Source organism: Ahaetulla prasina, chromosome 1 (assembly GCF_028640845.1).
Source record: "Ahaetulla prasina isolate Xishuangbanna chromosome 1, ASM2864084v1, whole genome shotgun sequence".
Taxonomy (NCBI): domain Eukaryota; kingdom Metazoa; phylum Chordata; class Lepidosauria; order Squamata; family Colubridae; genus Ahaetulla; species Ahaetulla prasina.
This window is the reverse complement of record NC_080539.1, coordinates 215,502,441-215,527,595: the sequence shown is the minus strand read 5'-3', so window position 1 is coordinate 215,527,595 and position 25,155 is coordinate 215,502,441. Positions and strand designations below refer to the sequence as shown.

At 37.4% G+C, this 25,155-nt stretch overlaps 1 protein-coding gene across 2 annotated transcripts in view; it reads right to left on the bottom strand.

Annotated features, from left to right (window-relative positions):
• Nucleotides 1-25,155, bottom strand: part of OLA1 (Obg like ATPase 1) — a 95,015-nt gene that overhangs the window by 44,696 nt on the left and 25,164 nt on the right. For both annotated transcript variants that reach the window (XM_058190383.1, XM_058190392.1), the window contains exon 5: nt 8,690-8,865. In XM_058190383.1, the coding sequence (XP_058046366.1) occupies nt 8,690-8,865 (176 nt within the window). The remainder of the gene's footprint in view (nt 1-8,689; nt 8,866-25,155) is intronic.

Below are 25,155 nucleotides of genomic sequence, written 5' to 3'. Positions count from 1 at the left end.
GGACAACAATACCATGAAGATGGACAAATGCAAAGCATCAGTAAAACCAATAAAGTAGAACTCAGGAAGAATGCCCAGGCTATATTCCATTCGTTACAGCAGAAGTCTTGTATTAAAATGTAAATAGCACTAACCCGCCCCGCCCCCACACCCTCTTCAGGAAAATACAACAGTTCTTTCTTCTAACTTTCATTTCTAAGTATTCTAAATACCCTCCATTACTGAACTATGAAGAAGTGAATAAGAAGAAGACACCTATGAAAAACAGAACAATTAGATAAGATTTCCCCATGCCTAGAGACATAAACCGAATAAAGATAGTATCCCTGTGCACAAAGGACAAAACTACCGTATTTTTCGGACTATAAGACGCACCTAAATTTAGAAGAGAAAATTTAAAAAAATTTGGCCTCCGCGGGCCCCATTTTCAGGGCTCTTTGGGGACCTTTTCCAGACTTTTTTCAGCCCATTTTCAAGGCTTTTTTCGGCCCATTTTCAAGGCTTTTTTCGGCCTATTTTTCGGCTCTTTTTGGCCCATTTTCGAGGTTTTTGTTGGCCTGTTTTTGAGGCTTTTTTTGGCCTGTGTTTGAGACTTTTTTCAAGCCGTTTTTTCTGGAAAAAATGGCCAAAAAAGGCCTCAAAAACAGGTCATAAAAAGCCTCGAAAATGGGCCGAAAAAACCTTGAAAATGGGTCGAAAAAAGCCTCAAAAACAGGCTGAAAAAAGCCCCGAAAATGGGCCGAAAAAAGGCCTGAAAAGGGGCCCGAAAATGGGGCGTGTGGAGGCAAAAAAAACAGCAGGCGGGTGGGCAGGGCTTTGGTAAGATTCAGTCTATAAGATACACAGACATTTTCACCCCTTTTTGGGAGACCAAAAAGTACATCTTATAGTCCGAAAAATACAGTATATAGCTATCAAATGTAAAGAAAAGGCATTTCTTCCTTTAAGGGAAATGGTATTAATTTTCATAAATGGAGGAAGTACAATCAAGTTGCCCCATCCATGCCTGTCTTTCACTAATCCTTAAAACCCTGGGAGGTTTTTTGTTTTTTTTTTGTTTACATTTATATCCCGCCCTTCTCCGAAGACTCAGGGCGGCTTACAGTGTGTTGGAGCTATATTGTCAGAATGATCCATTTACTTGAATCTACAACAGATATTCCTTGACTTACGACCACAATTGGGACGAGAATTTCCCAATTCTGTAACGATTGTAAATACATGCTGTTGGCAAGTGCCTGAATTTTGATCATGGGGATGCTGCGACAGTTGTAGGTATGAGGACCGATCATAAATTTTCAGTGAACAGTGAATAGGATTTTACTCCTGTGAAAAATGTGTAAGATATAAGAGTCCATCTGGATACACAAGCAAAATTGACTACATCATGTCAAGTGATAAAAACATATTCTGCAATTGCATATTCTGCAATTGTCCTATCATCTGTACTATACTGTACTGTAGAAAAGAGCATATGAAAATGATAAAGACATCACAAAAAACAAAAATATGGAGTGATAAGCTGTTAGAGGTGAACAATGATTTTGAGATTAATCTATCAAATCACTCTGCTCTATTGCAAGATTTGGAAGAGATGAAGTTTACAGACCAAAATGAATAAATACTCAAAAACATCCTTAAATCTACTACATCTATAGCACTACTGGAAAGACACTTTGTACAGTCAAAAATCCCTGACAAAACTATTGATTTAATGAAAAAACAATGGACAATGAAGAATACTAGAAGTTTCACTAATAAACTGGAATATGGTGAACACTGAAAGACTGTAAAAGAATATATCCAAGATGAAACACATCAGTTTAACCTGAAGCTTCTGAAAAAGGCAACTGAAAAAACAAAGGGATTAACAGAGCAAAATGCAAGCTTATAAATACAAGAAAGAAGTTTTTGCACTAAAACGTGAAGATGGCTATGTGTGCATAGACAGGAAATATTAGAAATAATTGGAAAATTCTATTCAGAGCTACACAAAGATCAAGATCACTCAAAAGTAACAACACCCACAAAAGAGGAAATGCTAGATATTCAAGTAGAGGAAGTATCAAGTCCCACAAAATCAATGAAAAATGGCAAAGCTTCAGGAAATTACTGTGTTAATGGCTAAGTTGCTGAAAGCTGGTGGTCACATTTTACACAAAATACTAGCAAAACTATACTCGAGATGGATCAGAGAAGAAAAATAACCAATGCATGGAAAAATGCTAAGTGATTCTTATACATAAGAAAGGAGTACAAGATTATTTAAAGAACTATTGCCCAATAAGCCTTATTTCAATAATCTACAAGGTTTTCATCAAGATAATAGCAAAAAGAATATTGAGAACGTTAAATGATACACAACCAAAGGAGCAGGCAGGGTTCAGAAGTGGTTACAGCACAATGGATCACATCCATATTGTTTAACAACTCATTGAAAGGCATAGCGAGTATACGATGCCTCTTTCTTACTTTCATTGGCTACGAAAAGGCATTTGACTCTGTATTCCAGCATTGCTGAACCAAGGAGTAAACACTGCTTAAACTTACTACAATCAATATATGAAAAAACAATGGTAACTATTTGCTTTAAAGTGGAAATCAACATAGAACGATGTATACGACAAGGCGATACATTATCACCTATCCTTTCCTCAGTCTGCCTTGAAGAAGTATTTTGCAAACTAGGCTGGGCAAAAGATGGAATAAAAATCACTATTTAAATCAATTAAGATTTGCAAATGTTGTTCTCTTTTCACAAGACCCAGAAGAATTACAAGGATACATATAAGAGGTGCACAAAGCAAGGGAACATTTGGCATAAAAATAAACCTGAAAAAGACCCAAGTTATGTTTAATAAATTCATCAAAGAAAGTATTTTTTTTTATATCTGGAGAAGAACTAGACATAGTAGACCACTACATATACCTTCTCCAACAGATCTCAATGGAAGGTGATACAATAAAGGAAATAGAATGGCGTGTTAAATGTTGTTGGCAGGCATTCAGCAAGCTAAGCATAGTTTTCAAGAACAACCTCTCCTATGCCTGAAAAGTATTCGATCAGCGTGTGTTACCTGCCCTAACATATGCCAGTAAAACATGAATTACTAACCTCACAATTGATAAAAAATCTACAGATGATGCAAAGAGCCATGGAAAGATATATGTTCAGCATTACAAGACAAGATAGAAAGACCTGCATATGGATTAGAGCAGGGGTCTCCAATCTTGGCAACTTTAAGGCTTGTGGACTTCAACTCCCAGAATTCCTCAGCCAGCAAAGAAGACAGTAAAAGAATTGAAATGGAAACGAGCTAGTCATACAGCAAGAAGAACTGATAGCAGGTTGAGCAAGGCAGTCATAGAATGGATCCCACTTGATAAAAAGCATCCATGAAAGAAACCTAAAATCAAATGGATCATGGATCAATAACATCAGCAAGTATTGTGTGTCCAATTCGCTCAGGACCGTATTGCTTGGAAACATGCAGAAGAGGCCTTCATCCTGAAGTGGATAGACAGTGGCTAAAATGAAGGAGGAGGAGGAGGAGGAGGAGGAGGAGGAGGAGGAGGAGGAGGAGGAGGAGGAGGAGGAATGTAACGTGTATGGAGATTTTTTTGGATTGATTTGCCAAAATCTGTTGGTTGAGGCAAAGTCCAAGCTCAGATTTTATACATTACAACCAATGTCTGCTGAATTGAGAACCCCAAATCTAGGGGTTTTCTATATTTCAATTTTTCGACCCTTCCCCCAGGGGTGAAATCTAAAAATTTTCCCTACCAGTTCTGTGGGCATGACTTAATTGGTGGGCATGGCTTGGTGGTCAGATGACTGGGTGGGTGTGGCCAATAACAATAAATAATAAAAATCATAAAGTATACAAAACAATAAGAGGTACCAAAAACTAACTTTCACACTTTACACACACACAACACAACACAACTGACTCACACACAATGTAAAAGCAGCTGTACCTCACCCAAAATAGTCCCTGCAACAAGCAGGAACCTCACACAGCCACAAAAAGCTCAAAAAATAACTTTCACACTTTACACACACACACAATACAACACAACACAACTGACTCACACACACACACACACAAAATGCCACATACAGCTTTATGAGATTTTGTGTGTTTGAGAAGTTAGAGTGAAACACTACAGAAACACACCAAATCTCAGAAAGCTGCACAAATACTTTATTTTATTATTTTATTTTATTTATATCTTTTTAGATCAGGGATCTCCAACTTTAATAACTTTAAGGTTTGTGGACTTCAACTCCCAGAATTCCTGCTCCAGGAAAGCTGGCTGAGGAACTCTGGAAGTTTAAGTCCACAAGCCTTAAGGTTACTAAGGTTGGAGACCCCTGTTTTAGATAAAAGCAGCTAAATTTAAAACTTCCTTAACTTTAAATTGCTGTCTAAAAAAAAAACCTTAAAAAAAATCCAATTAACTATTTTTTAAAGCTTCCCCCCCATTTACTTACCCAACTGGAGGCAGGCAGATTGAGTTGCTCATCGAGGAGATGGATTGCAGGCAGACAGATTCAGTTGCTAGATGATGCAACTGATTGCAGCAGCTGAAGCAAAGCAAGGCTTAGCGAGCCCGAAAGGAGCAGTAATTAGGCAAGTGGGGACGGGCGAATCGGTGGACATGGGCGGGGGCTATTGTAAGAGGTTGTTAAAAAATGATTTTAAAAGCCTGTGATGATGAGACAACTCAGCTGGGATCGCCAGAGGGAAAAAAGCTTTTAAAAGGCTCCTCTGACGATCCCAGCTGAAGTTGCCTGATCGCAGCCCAGAACCTCTTAAAAGGATTGTTTTAACAACCTCTTCAGACGAAGAGCTAGTAGAAAACATGGTTTTTGAAGGTTCTGGTGATCAGGCAACTCAACTGGGATTGCCAGAGGAACCTTTTAAAACCTTTTTTTTACAACCTCTTCGGCCAAGAGGTTGTTTAAAAAAAAACTTTTAAAGGATTCTGATGAACCCAGCTGAGCCGCGTGATCATCAAAGGCTTTTTTTTTACTTTTAAAAGCATTTTATCTGCTGAAGAAAAAATGCTTTTAAAAGTAAAAAAAAAACAAATTTCTAATGATGGCACAGCTCAGCAGGGGCAGTGGGCAGGGCCAGGGATTTTTGCTACCGGTTCTCTGGACCACCAGCTACTATTGCTACCGAATCAGGCGATCCAGTCCGAACTGGGAGCATTTCACCCTTGCCTTCCCCCCATTGCTTTAAAGGTTTGCTAAAAATTCTGCAACTTTAAATGTAGCTCCCTATGTAGCTCCAAGCCTAGTTCTATTATCTTTCTCCATATTGTTAAAAAATAACAAATTATTCATTCAGGAAATTTTTATGGATTGATTTTTTAAAGTTGTACATTGGTGTAATGTTAACATTTGCTTGTTACACTACACTTAACAACAGTAATTTCTCCTGCTAATGTAGAAATAGTGTTTTCTATCTCTGGAGTAATTCATTAAAAACAGAGATAAATTTTGGAAAGCTTGTTTTCTTTTTAAACTCTAAATGAAGAGGAATACCCAAACAAATGTAAATGTATCATCCAGTTAATGATGTGTTTTGTGCTGACTTGATGGAAATTGCTTTTTTGTTAAACTATTGTTTATAAATAAGAAAGTTATTTTAAAAAATAATCATTCTGTAACTGCTGAAAGACTAGCAGTAATAAGCAAGATTATTAACACTAATTTAAAATGTTGTAATATATTGTTAAATATAAATATCCTCCAAACAACTCCAAAAATTAATTAGATTGGACAGAATCTAATATGTTTTGATTTGATTCAATGCAAAGGATTTCACAAATATGTATCTGCTTGCTTGATTCTATGATCATGCTAAATATATCATATAAATGAAATTTACATTAGCAAGTGGTAAAAAATATGAACTGAAGTTGTATCAAAGAAAAATGCATTTTATGATTACAGAATCTTCCTGCCTAATGAATAAATTAGGATTTCAGTGAATAAATTGTTTCTTCATAACTGGTGACTGCTGAAATCTTTTTTTTTTTTTTCAAATCAAATCCTGCTTGTTTCTTTATTCTAGCTGTCAGGGACAGTTAGCTGCAACCTACTGCAAATAAATCCTGAAGCTATTACAGGATTTAACACAGAAATCTGTGAAGCCACCTCTATTTTATGTTAAAACTAGGGCCATATGCTTATTTCACGTGGTTCAACGTCAGCTATTCCTTCTTTTCAGTCTTCATTTTTGAACATTTGCATATTTTAAGAACTTTTGAGTTTGTCTAATATACCGTGTTTCCCTGAAAATAAGACCCTGTCTTATATTTTTTTGAACCCCGAAATAAGGGCTTGGCCTTATTATTGGGAGGGGCAGGTATTTTGGGGGTGCAGGAAGCAATGAGCGTGGCCACCTCATGGCTGCTGCTATGTTGCGCTGCTGTTCGCTGGGGCAACCAAAGGTGGGAATCTCGCGAGTTCAAGAAGTTTGATTGCACTCGCAAGTTTTTTTTAATCCTTCATGTTTGCCTGTAGACAACGGCAAGACATGCAACAGAGCTGCAAGGCAGGTAAGACGGCTCCACGCACCCCAATGGTACGTAACAGCAGCCTGGCTACTGCCCTTCCCCGCCGTCTCTTTATTGAGGGGGGTGGCAGGTAGGGTGGGGGAGAAGCGAGACATGTGGAGCGTGACAGGGCTCCTCTTGCCGTCTCTTCTCCCCCTCTTGCCGGGCATGGCAGGGTTTCCTGTCCCTGCCCAAATTGGGTGCAATTTGGGGGTGGCAGGTGGGGAGAGGTGGGGCTGGGGAGACACGAGACACACGTCTTACCTGCCTTGCAGCTCTGTCACATGTCTCACCATTGTCTGCAGGCAAACACGTTGTAAAGGAAAACCAAACTTCTCGTGAGTTAGAGAAGTTTGATTGAACTTGCAAGGTTTTTTTAAAAACATGTTTGCCTGCAGACAATGGCAAGACATACAATGGAGCTACAAGGCAGGTAAAACACATCTTGCATCTACCTGGCCCCACCCTTCCCCACCTGCCACCCCCAAATTGCATCCAATTTGGGCAGGAGCCGGAAGCCCTGCCATGCCTGGCAAGAGGGGGAGAAGTGAGCCCTGTCTCACTCCATGCGTCTCGCTTCTCCTTCACCCCACCTACCACCGCTCTCGATAAAGAGCTGGACACTGTGGAAAAGGGAGCCTGGCAGGTGCGGGCTTTGGGCATCTGGGGCTTCCGGGAGTCACCTGGCGGAGAGGTGGGAGTGGGGCGGGAGTTTGCAAGCGATCGCTTCCCCTTTGCCTTCTCTCCCAAAAGCGCTCCTCGGGCACAGCCACTTCTGCAGCAGAAGACTTGTGCCTCGCGCCGGCCTTCCTAAGGGTAGCAGCAGCTATCCACAATTTTTCAACCTTTATTTCATCCCCACCCACGTGGCCCAGAACTGTTGGGACAAAATAAGGGTAAAAAAATTGTTGATAGCTGCTGCTACAGTACCCTTTGGAAGGCCGACGCTAGGCACATGGGGGTGCATCGCTTGGCCTCCTGTTGCAGAAGTGGCTGTAATCGATGGCAAAAGTGGCCGCGCTTGCTGGAGGCGCTGGCCGGGGCAGCACCCGCGAATCAGCTGTGAATAGCAGCCTGAGTGGCTCAGCTGATTGGATTAAGGGGCCGAGAAGCCCTTAAGTGACCAGGGAAGGGAAGAGCTGCTTCCTGTGCTGGCCACACCCACCCAGTCACTAGGGCTTATTTTCAGGGGAAGGGTGTATATTTACGCCCACCCCAAAAATCTGGCTTGGCTTTATTTTCGGGACATGTCCTATTTTCAGGGAAACACGGTAGATATTTTGTTTTTATTTGTTTTACATTAATGTATTTCACAATTTATATCATAATTCAACACTTTACAATACTGATATTAATACTGTATTAATATTAGTATTGTAAAAATTGAATTATGATATAAATTGTTTTATATTAATATGCTGCCTGGAATTCAAGGCCATGTACATAGGGTGAGAAGAGGACAGTTCTTATTTTATCCCCAATACAGATTGAGGTAAAATCCAGTATAGTGTAATGGTTCATGTACTGGACTAGAATAGGTACAAGATCCCAGGTTCTAATCCCCCATTAGATATAAAAGCTACCTGCCTGACTTTGAAAGCACTATTTTCTCCCAGACCTCGATAAGGAAGTATAAAAAACATCTTTCTCCCAACTCACACTGGACTGCCAGAGGATTGATTTGTGTTGACATCAACAACAACAAGATAAATTAAACTAAAAGAATATTTCAGATTTATCCAATGGACCCATAGTTGAGTCCAAATCATCGTTATTCTGCAGTGATTCTCCTACTTGAATTAGTTTGACAGATTTTAAGAAGAATGTACATACATGCAGAAGTTACACATTGTCTATTAAATTATAAATAATAAATCTTCACCACTGTGTAGTTATATTTGTACAATTACGTAAGTATATATAACTAAAAAGACCATGTTACTGCAATTTGATACATACTGGTGGAATAGTTCTTCAAAAGAAACTAGTGCCTTTTTTCCAGGGCAGTAAAACCCAATGATAATCTGAGAATCATTAATATGACAACCCTGTTTTCTAAAACACATCAATCCTACACTCCAAAATATAAACTTTTGAAATGGAATGTTTCCTTACTTACATATTCAGGTTTTAATTTCTTGTCACCTCCTCGTACAGCCACTTTTTCTAATTTGTCTATAATGGGCATGATCATTTCCTCATCTTTTAGTCTAAGTTCTTCATGTATTATTTCAATGTCACGAACTGGCTCCACGCTTCCTTCAACGTGCGTAATATCATCATCATCAAACGATCCTTTGTGGAAGCAAAAGTGGGTGGGTTAGGCAATATTCTTAGCTAACAACGATGCACAAAGTACCTAATATGTCACAAACGTGGTAGACACACACAGACGCACAAAACAAACCTAAGATAGGGGTAAAAATTAGACACACTACAACCCAGTAGTTATGACTACGAGGGCAGAACACCATTGATATTTTAAATTTTCCAGTGTTCTTTTTCGAGTCAGTATCATCTCATAAGGTCTTAGAGCTGGCTGAGGAAAATTGTCTTTATGTATCATTTGATAAACACAGTGGCTTAGAATAAAGTAAACATTGAAACTGTCAGGAAGTTCTGTCAAAGAATGGTGAAGTTCTCTAGTATAGTAATGGGTTTCCAAGGGAAACAGAATTTACGAAAAGAAAGGGGGGGGCAAGGGCCTGAAATCATCTGGCAGACCTCTTCTCTGCTTCCAACTACTTTATCACTATGGTTCTGACGGTGATTAGATAATGAACCACTCAGACACACAATTTACACAGCAGCTAATTTCATCGGTCTGATTTGAGGGTATGGTTTTTAGGGGGCCATCAAAGAAGCAGATGAAGGTGCATTTGTCATATATGAGTGACAACCATTCACACTAACTCAACAAAATGGTGCTGGCCCTTATTAGAAACACATGCTATTATCACATATTTAAAGTGCAGCTGAAGCCATAATTTCAAATTGCCAACTGGAAACATAAGGGTAAAACAACCAGATATTACTGAAGCATGTGTACTGACTTTATGCCCTTCTGAAGGCATAATGTGGCAACATAATTCAACTGGGATACTCTTGAGTTATCAATAAAGAATCGTACGAAAACAAAAATTAAACATTTATTAATAGCAAACTATAATTTAAATGGTAGGCTTATTCATGAATAATTCATGACAAAAAAAAATTGACACCATGTAATAGCAGAATCAACCCACTAACTTCAGGCACAATGTTTTAAACACAATTTAGCATGGTTACAACATTTTTAGAGTTGCCAATTATAATAACCTCCTGATTAAAAAAAAATCTTGTGACCCAATTCTTTTTTCTAATTGAATTTGGATCGTGAAATTTAATGCTGTACTCTGAAACACCTAGGCTGCATGAAAACAAAACCTCCCATGTATTTCTGAAAAGATGTCAGCCACATGTCAGGCCAATTCATGTCACCTTCTCTTTGTGTGAGGAATATCACAGTGTCTTCATTTTGAAAACTATGCATGGTAAAACTAATCTTTTCCCTTCTAATTATACGACTAAAAAATACAGACAGCAGCTTGTCATCTGGGGTTTTTTTCCCCTAAAAACATTGTGAGGTACAATTTTTTCCTGACATTGCTTAGCTCAGTTCAAGTGGCCACATATGCCTTCCCATGTCAATACTAATCCTTTGAAATGTTTATTTTACTTTTAAAAATGAAAACAAGTGAAGATATTTTAATGCTTACAACCAGGACTGATTAATCTAATTTATTTTACAGTAACTGCATTTTCAAAATACCTGAAAAGAAACCCTTTAGGTAAAATAATATCAGATGATAATGTTGATGATGACCACGACGTTTTGCATTCCTTGTTCCTATTTTAGAGGAATCATTTCCTTCCTTCTCAAGCTCTAGGTTGTATTTTTTTTACCCCTTGACAATAATAGTAAAAGGAAGTATTTAGGTGTATTCTTGTCACTTTACCATATTCATCCTATGATTGATTTTTTTGTACGTATTTGAGAATTTTTCAGACACATGTTTTATTCCAACTTCGTATGAATTTACATTTAACATTTTAATCATTCAAAGAGCTGTTGGGATCTTGCCAAAATTGAGGAAGTGCTTTTACTTTACATCCAATTTTAGCAGGGCCCCAATGGAAGTAAGGTCAGAACTTTAAAAGAATTTCAAAGAAAAATAAAGAGTTGCAAAAAATATGTAAGGAAAGACACATTTGACTGATTTACAGGAAATTAATTAATGCATGTAATTAATTAAATGAATAGTTGCCTTTTGAGATTTAATTTTAATTTGGGAAGATAAGTTACGTAACTTCCCTTAACCCAGAATTTAGTAAAGTTTTTTAGTAAATTTAGTAAAGAATTTAGTAAAGTAAACAATTAATCAAATTGTTTGAAATATGTTTTATAAACATAACTATAATTATTTATCACCTAGATTAGAAAAGACTTTTCTTTCTTAAACTCAATTAAAATCTGCTTTTTTCTAACCCAAACCTTCACATCCTCTACCACTCTGAACTAATGAATAAAAACTCTAAACCTACTTTTATGTGATATCCTTTAAGACAAGGATGTCAAACTCAATCCCATCGCTGGCCATATCAGAAATTTTTTTGCCCTTGGGGGGCCAGGATGGGCATGGCCTGGTCATCGCAGCCAACTGGGTGGGAGGGGTTGGGGTGGCACAGGACAGTCCCTCGCCGTCTCCAGGATGGCCCCAAGGGACAACTCTGGGTCTATCGTGGGCCGCATCCATCCCGCGGGCCGCCTGTTTGACACCCGTACTTTAAGATACTTAAAGAGATCAATTATATCCTCATTCCTCTTCACTTTCCCATCCTTTTCTCTTTCCCAAGCCTTTCAAACTCTGTTTGTAAGCCAATTTCTAGTGTCAATTCCTTCTCTTCACTAAACCTATTCCAGGTTGCGTGAAAGCTACTTAAGCAAACACAATATCAAAATACACAATCAACTTACTTAACTACAAACTGGTATTAACTAAACTGTTATTTAAAATTATATTTTAAACTGATCAATCATAATGTGCCCAGAATAACTAATGATAGTGACTGGATTGAAAACTATGATCTCTCTAGAGAAAAAAGCCAAAGATTTATTTTAAATCTAAAATTTCACTATTCACGTATAAAAAGAGGAAATGAATCTACCATCACCATGAAAAAATAATCGCTATGATTTTAGCTTTCCATGCACCCAGAAGTACAATTTCAGTTACTGATCAAATAAAAATTGTACTTGCAATATCTAGTTGCCCATATTGCTTTCCATCCACACAGATTTGAATATGATACTTTTCCCAGTATTATGTAATAGCATGGCACTATAATGCTGTTACTTGCTATTTATACTTTATTCACTTTTATTACAAATGTCTAAGTCTGTCTCAGAAAATTCTTTTAAATATGTTCTCCCTTAAATATGAGTACAATTGTATGCATACTTTTGTACTTGCATTTGTAAAAACAAAGTATAACTTAAAGGGATTGATAATGAAGATTTCAGAAGAGATACCACATGATAGTTTCAGCACAACATGCTACGCTTAAATATTAAGCTGCACAAAAATGATCATTTTTCAGTGCCTTTGTATGACAGAGGTAGAGGCTCCACTTTGTGTGCCAAATATGGCTCATGAGTTTATTTATCTAGCTACCCTTATTATAGTATACACAAAAATGTGAAATCACAGCTGCCAGTTCTCTAGCTGGTTTTGGTCTTCATTTGCATTGAGTACTTCCCAAGAACCTGATATGTTGTAATGTATCACCGCAGTATACGTGCGGATCCAAGCAGCATGGCCTTTTGTAATTGACAGATGGAAATTCTGCCAATGTGCATATTTTTAAGTACCCAGTATGGCGCCCAGTGTACCAATACCCATGGAACCACCATAGCCAGTTTATTAAATCTTAAATATTTTAATTACTTTTGCTTTCTTTTGCCCTAGGCATTCTATTCTATTTGCAGGTCTTTGTATTTTGTGATTTTTCTCTAGTTCTTTCTCTTCTATTCTGCTGTCTCCATGTACTGCAATGTCCACTACCCAGACCTTTTCTCTTTCTTATTGACAATTGTTAAGTCTGAGTTATTATGTGGCAATTTTTTTTAATTGCACCCAAGGAACCTATTATTAATCTCAAACAGCCTATCCTTCAACCTCTCCTAATTCAAAGTTCTATAATTGGCTCTAAAATGTTTCCAATTAGTCTGTATGAAATATTCCTTTAGAGTAGACTGTATATTTTTGTTTGCTCTTTCAACAACTCACTTTTGAAGGCTGTTTCACAGTCTTAAAGACCGCTCTCATCTGTTTCATTTCAGTAACAGCCCGGATATCATTTTCCTATTATACAATAACAGGAGCATGGTTTCTGCAGGTATTTACGTATTCTTCTACCCTGCTTCTTCCCATATTTTAACACAATATAAATTCCATCTATATTTTATTGACCCCCTTTAAATTACAAGCTGCCTTGGTATTATTTTACAATATGCACATACTTCTTCCATTTCTTACACCATCCATACGATAATTATTTCAAAACATCCAGAGATTTTGTCAATGCTTATGTTATACCTGTCAAGATCTGATGACTCTATGTTATGTATTCCTCTGAACAGAACCACTACACTTAGTTACAGGCTATCATCAACCAATTCATTCTCTTGCTAAAATCAAGTCATCCAATTACTCCTTGACTAATCAAGGCTGTTTTGGCTTTTTCTTTTTTCAAAAGGTACTCAACAGCATAAACAGTTCACTTACAAGAAATGGAAAGGGGCTAATCAGCAGAATTATTGTTTTGCTGCTACAATTTGCAGTATTTAAATGCAGTTGCTGATTGGACTGAAAGTTTTATGATACAGCAAAGGAAACTAGTTTGACTTAAATATGAAGCTGCCTACATCTTGCCTATTGAAGGAAAGAAATGCCAAAAACTAGAATGTTTGCAGCAATTCACTTTTTATATTTATGCATCTAAGCAAATGTTAAAATATATAAAACGGATATGAATGTTCTTAATTTTCTAGGCATGCTTATCTTTCCATCTTTTCTAATTTTCTGATTTTACGTTCATGTAAAGACAGACTCTTCCTTTTGTTTCTAACACACTGAGGCTCACAATTTAAAAATCCAAGTACTACAGCAACAGTTAATTTATTGATTAATTAATAAATATCAAGAGACTATAAAAACAATACTGAAAAAGCTAGAACATATTTTTCTATCGTCTCCCCTGTGGAACTCCCCAATGTAACCTAGATTTCAAAAAGGACCTCCTAGGCCCGTGATGGTAAACCTATGGCACGCGTGCCAGAGGTGGCACGTAGAGCCCTCTCTGTGGGCACATATTTATTTATTTATTTATTATTTAAATTTGTATACCGCCCTTCTCCCGAAGGACTCAGGGCGGTTCACAGCCAAGTAAAAATACAATACTATAAATACAAATTAAAATACAATTAAAAAACTTATTAAAATTGGCCAGAATTAAAATTTAGAACTAAAACCCATTAAAACCCATTAAAACACTAACCCAGTCCAGCGCAGATGAATAAGTAGGTTTTAAGCTCGCGGCGAAAGGTTCGGAGGTCCGGAAGTTGACGAAGTCCTGGGGGGAGTTCGTTCCAGAGGGCCCCCACAGAGAAGGCCCTTCCCCTGGGTGTCGCCAGACGACACTGTCGCGCCGATGGCACCCTGAGGAGCCCCTCTCTGTGAGAGCGCACGGGTCGGTGAGAGGTATTCGGTAGCAGCAGGCGGTCCCGTAAGTATCCCGGCCCTATGCCATGGAGCGCTTTAAAGACATTCACCAACACCTTGAAGCGCACCCGGAAGGCCACAGGTAGCCAGTGCAGCCGGCGCAGGATAGGTGTCACTCGGGAGCCACGAGGGGCTCCCTCTATCACCCACGCAGCTGCATTCTGGACTAACTGTAGCCTCCGGATGCCCCTCAAGGGGAGCCCCATGTAGAGAGCATTGCAGTAGTCCAGACGAGACGTCACAAGGGCGTGAGTGACTGTGCACAAGGCAAATACAGTGTCGCTAGCTGCTTTTCTGGTTTCCGGAGGGTGCATGTGTGCTGGCCAGCTGGTCTTCGTGCACGCCGGAGTATGGGAAACCGAAAGACCAGCTGACCAGTGTGCATGCATGTGCTGGCCACCTGGTCCATGCATGCGCACCGGCCAGTTGGTCTTTGCACGCGCCAGTGCGCTGGAAACCGAAAGACCAGCTGGCCGGCATGCATATGCACGCCGGCCACCTGATCTTCAGGTTTTCAGTGCTCCGGCACATACAAAGACCAGCTGGCCAGCAGGTGCATGCACACCGGTCAGCTGGTCTTTGGGTTCCCGGCGCTCTGGCGCACACACGCATTCCCGTTTGGCCACTCGGTGCCAAAAAGGTTCGCCATCACTGTCCTAGGTAATCAAATCTTTTACAGAGTATAGTTTACCATCAAAGAAAGTAAGTACAATGTATTCATAGCAACATATTGCCACATATACCCAGCCATTCTGTGAATGGAACTTCAAGATACTTCCCATACCTTGTCACAGAATCAGGTTTTTCAAACCGTGCTCTAAAGAAAACCTTTCTAAGGTGTTGAGGCATGTAAATTGTTAAATACATTTCAGTCTGTTGAATTGATTTATTCTCTGCCAGCCACTTCAAAAAATAGCACATTTAAGAGATGCTATGCTATCTTGAACAGCAACATCCAGGATCCCTTTCTCTCTGAAGCTTTTCTTGGCCTTCAGGTCTGCTTGAACTGGGAAGTGAACCGAAAATCCACATTGTACAATGACATTTGTAACTGAAATAGCCCAAGTGTGAGAAGACTTGTTGAAAATCTGCTCTTCAAACAACTTTGGTGATAGAATTTTCAAGAAACAATTAAATACTTTGTGAGGTCTTTATATTTCTTAGGAGAAACTGCTTGTCTGGTGAATTTTCACTCTTTCTGTAATGCCTACATCATGGTTCTCTGAAGTTCTCTGAAGTGGTCAACACTGAGATGGGACTGTGTAAGGGGTTGATGTTATATTATTAGGGTTAATTGTAGTATTTTAGTCAAAGTAGTATTTATTGTTTTCATACAATTAATGTTTGGGGGTCAAACTATCTGAAACTTCATGAGGGGGTTGATGAGCTGAAGAATTTGGGGACCCGTCACTTAAATAGTCCTCTCTCTTTTCTTCTCTTTTCTTCCTTTCCTGTCCACTAACCTCTCCCTTCTCTTCTGCTCCTAATTTTATTTTCCTCTATTTCCATCTTTTCCCAGCACAGATACTTTCATGCACCTACCTGCACAAATAGAAACATAAAGAGCTACACTGCTCTTCGATATGAATTGGTGCTTAAAGTTATGAATGTAATTCTAATGACTCTGCATTCTCTAAATAAGAAACATGAGACAGAAACTTAAAAAGTTTAAAGAAGAAACACCAGCAGAAAAACATACCAACTAGGTAACAAAAATAAGTATTAAGAAGTTCAGTGAACTGATAAGATGACATGCATTGAAACATTCATTAATGAAAGGACAAATTAAAAATTATTGGGAAAGAAGGATCACTCTTCTATGATTTCTAAGTGATAGATGTGATCCATGCAAAATAGATATCTGGTCTTGATTAGAATAAAACTATCTGCAGACACTTGAAAGATACTTGTTTTCATCTTCCTTTTTCCTCTCAAGCAACAGGCCAGTAATTAAACTTTTTAAAGAAATTTAAATGTGCAGATAGGTGAGTAGCTTTAGACATGATGTGTTCTGTAGTTTTTCTTTTTATCTGTTGCTTTTAGCAAGATTTAGCTGGCAGATTTGATCCTGCGAGCTGGACAGCCATATAAATTAAATAAATACATCTTGGGATCGTAGGGGGCTTTACTTCCTTTCTTTAATAAGGCAAAAATCACTAGGCTCAAATTATCACATTACACAAAGAATGTCTTCTAGAGAAGATTCTGATGCTGGAAAAGATTAAGAAGAAGAGGATGACCAACAGCAAGGTGGATGAACTCAGATATAGTGATGATGGATGCACCATTCAAAGACTGGAAGGAGCAGGTTAGAAAAAGTTCATCAAGTATGTAAAGTATTCCATTCTGAACCTTGGAACTGGAATTAGCCATACTGTCTGGAATCTTTGACTCCAAATAATTTGATTCTGTAAATTGATGCTGTTTACCTGGAAGTAAATCTGACAGTGTAATTTTCTGGGGGTTTAAAGAAATCTGGGGTTTAATTCTTCATCATAATTCTTCTCTCAAATAGCAAAGTAATCAGTTGCAACATCTAAGTTTCTCAGAGCAATAGGAAACTATCTTGGATTTAGCTAGAGACAAAACATCCCCACAGTCCAAAATCTAACTGAAATTAGGAAGGAATGCAAAATATTCAAAGTTGCATGGCTATGACAAAAACTCATCATTTCTATAAAAATAATGTACTTCTATAAATGATGAAATATTAAAACTTTTTGTTAGTTTGTTCCATAATCTGGAAAAAGCTTATATCAGTATCAGAGAGGAAATGAATTAAAAACAAACAAACAAATACATGCAGTTCGCAAAGCGGGCACTACAAGGATAAGGTACAAACTGGGGGTTACATACTAATCTAACCTCAAGTATTGCTATTCCAAATCTTTGGGGTTTTTTTAACCAGTTTGATCCCTTCTACTCATCCTTAATGGTCGCCTTCATTTGGAAAAGTTGCCTCTGTGGTAGGCAAACAGGTCTGTTTTGGAAGTTTCCAGCTTGCATGTTTGTAAAATACAACCATGTTATGGATTGCTGTCTCTATTGTTTCAACAAGCCTTACATCTTATAACAGGTAAGGGTCACTTCTTAAGATTAACTCTACAGTGGTCTTTTCCTTATTATTTCAGGGAGAGCACTGTAGAGTTAATCTTAACAAGTAACCCTGAAGCATAATCATCTTTGTTGCTTTTCAATTGCTGTTCAATTGCTAAGCCGTGTTTGACTCTTTGCAACCACATGGACCATAGCACGCCACTGCCTCTGTCCGCCACTGTCTCCCGGAGTTTGTCCAAATTCATGTTCATAATCATCTAGGGACTTAAAAACTCTGGCTTTCAAGTCATAGCCTTGACATCAATATATCCAATCTATGTAAGGGAAATTGAAGCCCCTTAATACTACAAAAAACCTTTATTCGTGTCTTCCTAATTTCCCAAGGGTGCAGTTTAAAAGCTGCTTGTCTTCTATTTTGATATTATATGCTAAGAGCTAGGTTATAAGTAGAGCCTGTCCCTTGTATAAGTTTGGCTTATCTACTAAAATTCCTTAGTATGTAACAAATCTAAGCCTTCTACATGATATTGACCCCTCATCTATTGAGAGGTTGAGCATTACTCGTCTAGCGAGCTCAGTGTGTACATCAGGTAGCATTTCTTAGAAAGCTCCCTTTGGCAATATTGGCCTTTTAGTCTGCTTCCTAATAATTTGTCTTTAACAATTAATTATATTTCCCTATATAACAGAATAAGAGTTGGAAGGGATCTTGGAGGTCTTCTAGTCCAATCCCTGCTCAAGCAGAAAGCCCTATACCATTTCAAACAAATAGTTGTCCAATCTCTTCTTAAAAATCTCCAGTGTTGGAATACCCACAATTTCTAGAGGCAAGTCGCTCCTCTGATTACCGTATTTTTTGGAGTATAAGACACACTCCCCCCCAAAGAGGGTGGAAATGTTGGTGCATCTTATACACTGAATACAACCATTTTTGGCCTCCAGAAGCCCCGCCCATTTTGCCTGTTTTCGCAAAAACGGTGCACAGAGGGTTTGGGAGGCCCCCACAGTGCTCTTGGGGGCTGGCGGAGGGCAAAAACACAGGCGAATCATCCAAATCATTGATGAAGATGTTGAAGCCCAATGTTCAAGTCTGTCAAGATCCTTCTGTATCTTAAGCCTATCTTTCAGAGTGTTGGCTATTCCTGCTAGCTTGGTGTCATCTGCAAATTTGATGAATTACCCATCTATCCCCCCATCCAAATCATTGATGTAGATATTGAAAAGTACTGGGCCTAAGACAGAGCCCGGGGGTACCCCACTGCATACCTCCCTTCATGTAAATGCAGTTCCATTGAGGACTACATGTTGAATGTGGTTGGTCAACCAGTTACGAATCCATCTGGTGGTGATGCTGTCTAACCCACATTTTTCTATTTTATCAAGTAGTAGGTTATGGTCTTCTTTGTCAAATGCCTTACTGAAGTCAAAGTAAATTATATCGACAGCATTCCTCTGATCCACTAGTTTTGTCATTTTGTCAAAGAATGGAGTAAGATTAGTCTGGCATGATCTGTTTTTGACAAACCCATGTTTGCTTTTGGTTATTACTTTGTTTGCTGATTCATTGCATGATTATCTTTTCCAGAATCTTCCCTGGTATTTAGGTCAGGCTGATAGGTCTGTCCTGGATCTATTTTTTTTTCCTTTTTTGAAGATGGGAACTACATCAGCTCTTTTCCAGTCCTCTAGCAGTTCCCCAGTGCTCCAGGATCTTTGAAAATTAAGTGGTTCTGAGATCTTGTCTTCCAGTTCCTTCAGAACCTTGGGGTGTAATCCATCTGGTCCTGGTGATTTGAACTTGTCTAGGGTAGAGAGATGCTCACTTACCATTTTCTTTCCTATTTTAACTTGTGTTCCTAATCTGCTTTTTGGGGTGCTGTTTTTTCCCTTTGTGTAAACAGATGCAAAAAACGAGTTAAATAGCTCTGCTTTCTCCCTGTTGCTTGTCACCTTCTTGCCACTTTCTCCCAGCAATGGACCAATTGTTTCCTTTACTTTTTACTTGCTTTTAACATATTGGAAGACGCTTTTTTGTTATTTTGTACTTTTGTCGCAAGCCTTTGTTCGTTGTGAGCCTTAGCTTTCCTCACTTCATCTTTGCAAGCTCCGGCTATTTGCTGATATTCTGCCTTAGTTATGTGCCCTCTTTCTACTTTTTATACTTGTCCTTTTTGTCATTCAATTTTTCAGAGAATTCTTTACACAGCCATGCTGGTTTCTTTTGAGATGTCTTATTTTTCTTCTTCTTTGGTATTGGGCTACACTGGGTTTTTATAATCTCACTTTTTTAAATTTGCCAAGTTTCACTTGTTTTCCCCTTGAGGTTTCTCATCCATGGAATCCTTCCCAAGCTCTCTCTAAGTTTATTGAAATTAGCTCTCTTAAAATCCAAGACTCTAGTTTGACTTTGTTCTATCACTTGTGCTTGCATAATGTTAAATTCCAATGTTGCATGATGACTCCCACCCAAGGTTCCTCTAGCTTCAACACCTTCTATCATTAGTGATAATTAAGTCCAAAATGGGTGATTCCCTTGTTCCCTTCTCATTCTCAAGGCAATGCTGGAATCCTACCGAGATACAATCAAAAAGGCCGAAGCCGCAGCTCAGCCACCGCAAACTCAGCAAAGCTTCCAGCCAAGTCCACAATAAGAAATAAAGGTAAAATGTTCTTCAAAGAAGCTAATTAGAGAGTCCAATAAAGGAGCTAGAGAGATTAGCTCTCTTTAGGCTGGACTGAGTTAATAAACTGGAGCTAGACAGGAAGAGGAGGTGTGTTTAAGCAAATTTCAACTCAGTCTCTGGCCAATCACATGAGGATAATCCATTCAATGGACTCTCTAAGCAGCGCAAGGGAGAATGTCAGCTTTTCGTTCTGTGATAATAGATATGTATAGAAGACGGCATTCCAAAATATATCAAAGAATTTAAGGTTAAATTGTGTAATCTGTACACACAAGTTAAAAGTATTATAACAGCAGTTTTTGTAGCTAGATTACTCAAAAACCTAAAGTGAAAAATGGAACTGATTGACTAACATCTTTGAAATAAAGCATTTTTTAAATAGTTTGCAACTTCAATTCCATAGTGCTTCATAAAACATTAACTGGTTGTAATCATTTGCAGTGTAATTGTGGACATTTATATGCTTTTCTTATGCACAGAACATAGCTATTAGAGCTGAATGGTGATGGTGTGAAGTATAGGTTAGATTGGGTGAAATTAAAGTAAATTACTCGGGGATGTGGAATTCTGAAAATAGAAACAGTCAATGATTTGCAACGTTCTTGATGATCAGCTTCACAGAACCCTAAATGGCAAGAACTTACATATTTTAAAGTTAACTAGTTTTTTTTAATATTATGTATAAATATAGTTTAAATGAAAGTACTGACTTTGAAAATTATTATTTTCTTTGGTTTATCAGTCTCCTTAGCCTAAGATTTTTTTCATTAAACATGTTTATACTCTTAGGTTTTGACTAATTCTACTCTAAAAAGCAGACAATGAAAAATCGTACAGCAACATTTTAATGTAAATGTTTTATATACAGATTTTTACACACATAATACTGCATTAACTGGATTTCTAATAGACCTGTCCAATAGCTAATCAGTAAGCAAAAATTAGGACAGAAAAGTGATTTTACTATTTCAATACATGGAAATTTAATACTGATAATATACAAAAGAAATCTAGTAATCCATATTAAAATTAGCAAGAATCCATTTTCTGATTCCCACCTACATCAGATAGAGGATTAATGAAAACTTATTCTGTCTCTTTGAAGACTAAGATGAACTCGGCTTTATAAAACTGCCCTAATTGTCATATACTTTTCAAAAATGTTGACAAGAGTCAGGATAGTTGGCCTCTCTGCTGTTACAACAGCATGTCCAAAAGTTCCATTTCTATAGGAAGTCACTGGCCTGATAAACTTCAGTTACTTCAGCCTGAACCACAAAATTCTTCAGATTTCAATTACAGGTAATTATTTCATGAAAGTTCACAGTTACAACAATAATGAAAAAAGCTAACTTTAAACCAATTCTCACATTTACAATCTTTACAAGGAAAAGGAGAGGTAAAAATAAAAGAACCTAGCAACCACTTCACGTAACAACCAAATGTCGGTCCAAATTTAGGAGTTTTTAAATGAGGACTGCTTGTAATATCTTAATTCATTGTTCAGCTAAAATGGCATGTAAGAAGCATGACCAGAATCTAGCAATTCATTGAAGAGTCACTAATATAAAATATAGGAGATGCTAAGTTACTCTAAAATAAATGAAAAAAAGAATGTAATTGGAAATTTTTTCATTTCTTCCTCCTGTTGTAAACATTGGGGGTTTTTTTGAACAAAGACATAAAAACTATTATCCAAGAACAAAAAATAGATCTGTTTTGGATAACTACACTATTAATAGCTCCCACACCCAACAAAATAATTGATTCAAACCTGAAGGGGAGAAGACAGAAACCTATATATATCACAGACTTCATCTACTTTACTTATTTTGTCATAAATAAAGCATTAAATTAACTAAGTGATTAACCTACACACTGAAATTTTGCCCCCAAACCCTCAGAAAATGATATCTGAACTTCTTTTTCATAATATTACTGAAATAGTAATAGTTCGGTTGAAAAGTCTGTGGGACAGTAATATTGCTGAGTTAAAATTCCCAGAAGCTTTTGCCTGTATTTTAAAGGAACAGCCCACGTATAATATGTCCAAGGTATTCATACAAGTTAAATATAATTTAAAATATTTAACTGAAAGCTGAAGAACCTCTAATAAACAAAGACCACTCATATGCTTGCACAATCTTAACTGCACCTAAATAAAATCATATTTAGGTATCATTTTTAAACTTTATGATTATGAATAATTCATACAAAAATCACTTCAAAAGAAAATCCAATTTTATACAATACTAAATGAAAGCTAGAAAGCTATTTATCACCTATATATAATGTCACATCAATCACAGGGCAACATTTTTGTTTTTAAAAACACTTTCCATTGAAGAAATTCTCTTTTCCATTTAGTGACTATTTTTATAAGTGCATCTTAACAAACTAAGACGGAGAAGTCATCTCATGCATATTTCTGTTGTCCCACATCATTTGGAATAAACCTTTTTAGATTGTTAACTATCATAGGAGTGCTGATTACACAGCCATCAGCAATTTCCTAACCAATGACCACCTAAACAATGATGTGTTCGGCTTCTCAGACCCTGAAGCCTTTCAAAGGTGAATCATTTCACAGTTTGGAACTAGATCGCCATAGCAACTTCCCTTTGAGAGTTTTAGAATCACCATCCAGTAATTCTATGATCATCAAGCTCAACCATTCCCAATGGTTCTTTTCACAGCAGATGCAAAAGGCAGCCTTGAGATTTTGCAACCCATTTCAAGCAATTCTCCCAGCTTATTAGAATTCAAAATATTTCGACCTTCAGTCACAAAGCATGTTATCTGAAGGTACAGTGATCAAGTCAAGACAAGCAGACATTTAGGTCTAATCATCCATGGTGACAAGAGACAAAAACAAAACAAAAAATCTTAATTCAGCCACTATCAAACTGCTTACGTTAACTACATGCAAGTCTTTCCACGGAAAAATGATAACAGTCCATGCAATGTTTTTATGATAGAAGGTGTTGAGAAGAAATATGAACGCTGAATACTGACATGAAACTTTGTCTAAACCAGCAAAAAGGCTATTATTTATTGTTCTGCAAAACACATAGAAACATGTAGGAATTTAGCATCCACTCCCCTCCTAGAAGAATGAAATATTTTAGAAAATATTTAAAAAGGCAGAATATATTTCCCTGAATGAGAAATGGAGAAACATGTTTTAAAGACAAAGCAGCTTCCTGACTCCCCCCCACCTTTGTCAATGGGTCAGAGACAGAAACTCATTCTCCCCACCTTTGTCAATGGGCCATCATCATCTGCAACATAATAGGACTCATCTAGCAACAGATGACACCTGGGAAGATTACATCAGCCAGCAAGGCTAGCTAAGTCTCCCACCCCCTGGCAGTCTGACAGCCAATCAGGATACTCTTCCTGTGCCCCAGAAAGTTCAAAGCTCAGAAAAAGCATAAAGCCAGGGAGCACACAGGATCTCAGCCCTTTTCTGTTCAGGAACTCAAGCCATGTGATCCTGACCACCATTAAACCATCTTTCCAAGCAGTCTCCATGTTTCCAGTGTCTTTGTCCCCACTTGGAACTGAACCCAGATGGATAATTTCTTCCAACAAACAAAAGTATTTTTTTTCCTAAACATTAGGTCTAAAATACCTTTAAGAATGCTATTTTTAATAAAATGGATTTTATCTGAAAACTGCAATTGGTGTCCATTCTAAGAAAATCTGAATACAAGAATTTAATAGGTGAGAATTCCTTGTTGCTCCCTAATCTTGGTTGTTTTCTTGCAAACAGTTTATTATCCAAACTAGATAATATCATGTGCTGCTGATGGCCCTGTTACCTAGTTTGGGTAAAGAAATGTCTGGAAGAAAACACCAAGTCAGAGAGCACCAAAGAACCCTCATTTCAACTCTGAGTTAAATATAAATGCCAGTAATATTTGAAAGCAATGGCTTGATCTATAGCTCCTGAGGTATTTTAAATATAGAAAAGCATTTTCCCTTCAATTACTATAATCCGCTTTTGAATTATTAGTAATTATTATTAATAAGCATTATTAGTAATTAGTATAAGGTATCAGAATTTTAAAAGCCTTAATATTAGAACTAACTTCGTACTGACATTTAATAAATTTTGTTTGGCATACATATTTGAATTCTACATCTAACCGGATTTAACACCTTTCTAAAAAAATGCTTAAATCTAAAATTTACAGCCAGCAGTATAAGCAGGTTTCTCTTCACTCAAATTATAGAATCCTTCTCCTACCCTTCAACTCGATGAATCTGTTCTAAAAATTTCCAATTCTGAAGCAGATTTGAAGGGACTCAGGAGCTGGGATTATTTTTTAAATGCTATGATCTATACTTTTTTCAGCCTACAAAGGGACATGATGATGGGATAGTAACACATGTAGTAAAAACATTCAATAAAAAAAAAATGGAAGGGAATTATAGAGTTTCTTGAAAATTCAACTTGGGGCATTGAGTTACAGACTTCATGTAGCAGTTTTATTTACTCATAGTACCAATATCAGGGCCTTTTTTATTAAAAGTTTACTTTTATTAATTTTTTTCTTTTTTTCCAGATTAAACAATAGTCATAATAATAATTAAAATGAGCAAGTATAATAACATAAGCATTCGATGTGAGAGTAAATAAATAACAATGAATGAGAATTATTTAGGGAAATACTATCTTTGTAGTGGAAAACTATTTACATGCTATCTTCCATTTTACCAAATATATTTGACATGTTTAAAAATCTCTGTCTAATACCATGACAGTTATCAAATATATCCTAAATTACAGTGGCAGGATTTGATAACTCTTTCCCATTTCCCCATGTTTTTACTTATTTGAATGATTTATTGTGTAGCTCTTACAGGCCATTACGATCTGCAGTGGCTCTGCACACATGAAGGACACGTGAAAGATATTTTAGACATTTGCAATTAACAAACGATCTTAAGGGTATTACCTGCTACAGGATCTTTTCTCATTCAAATAATAGAAAGTCTGAAACAGGGGTGAAATC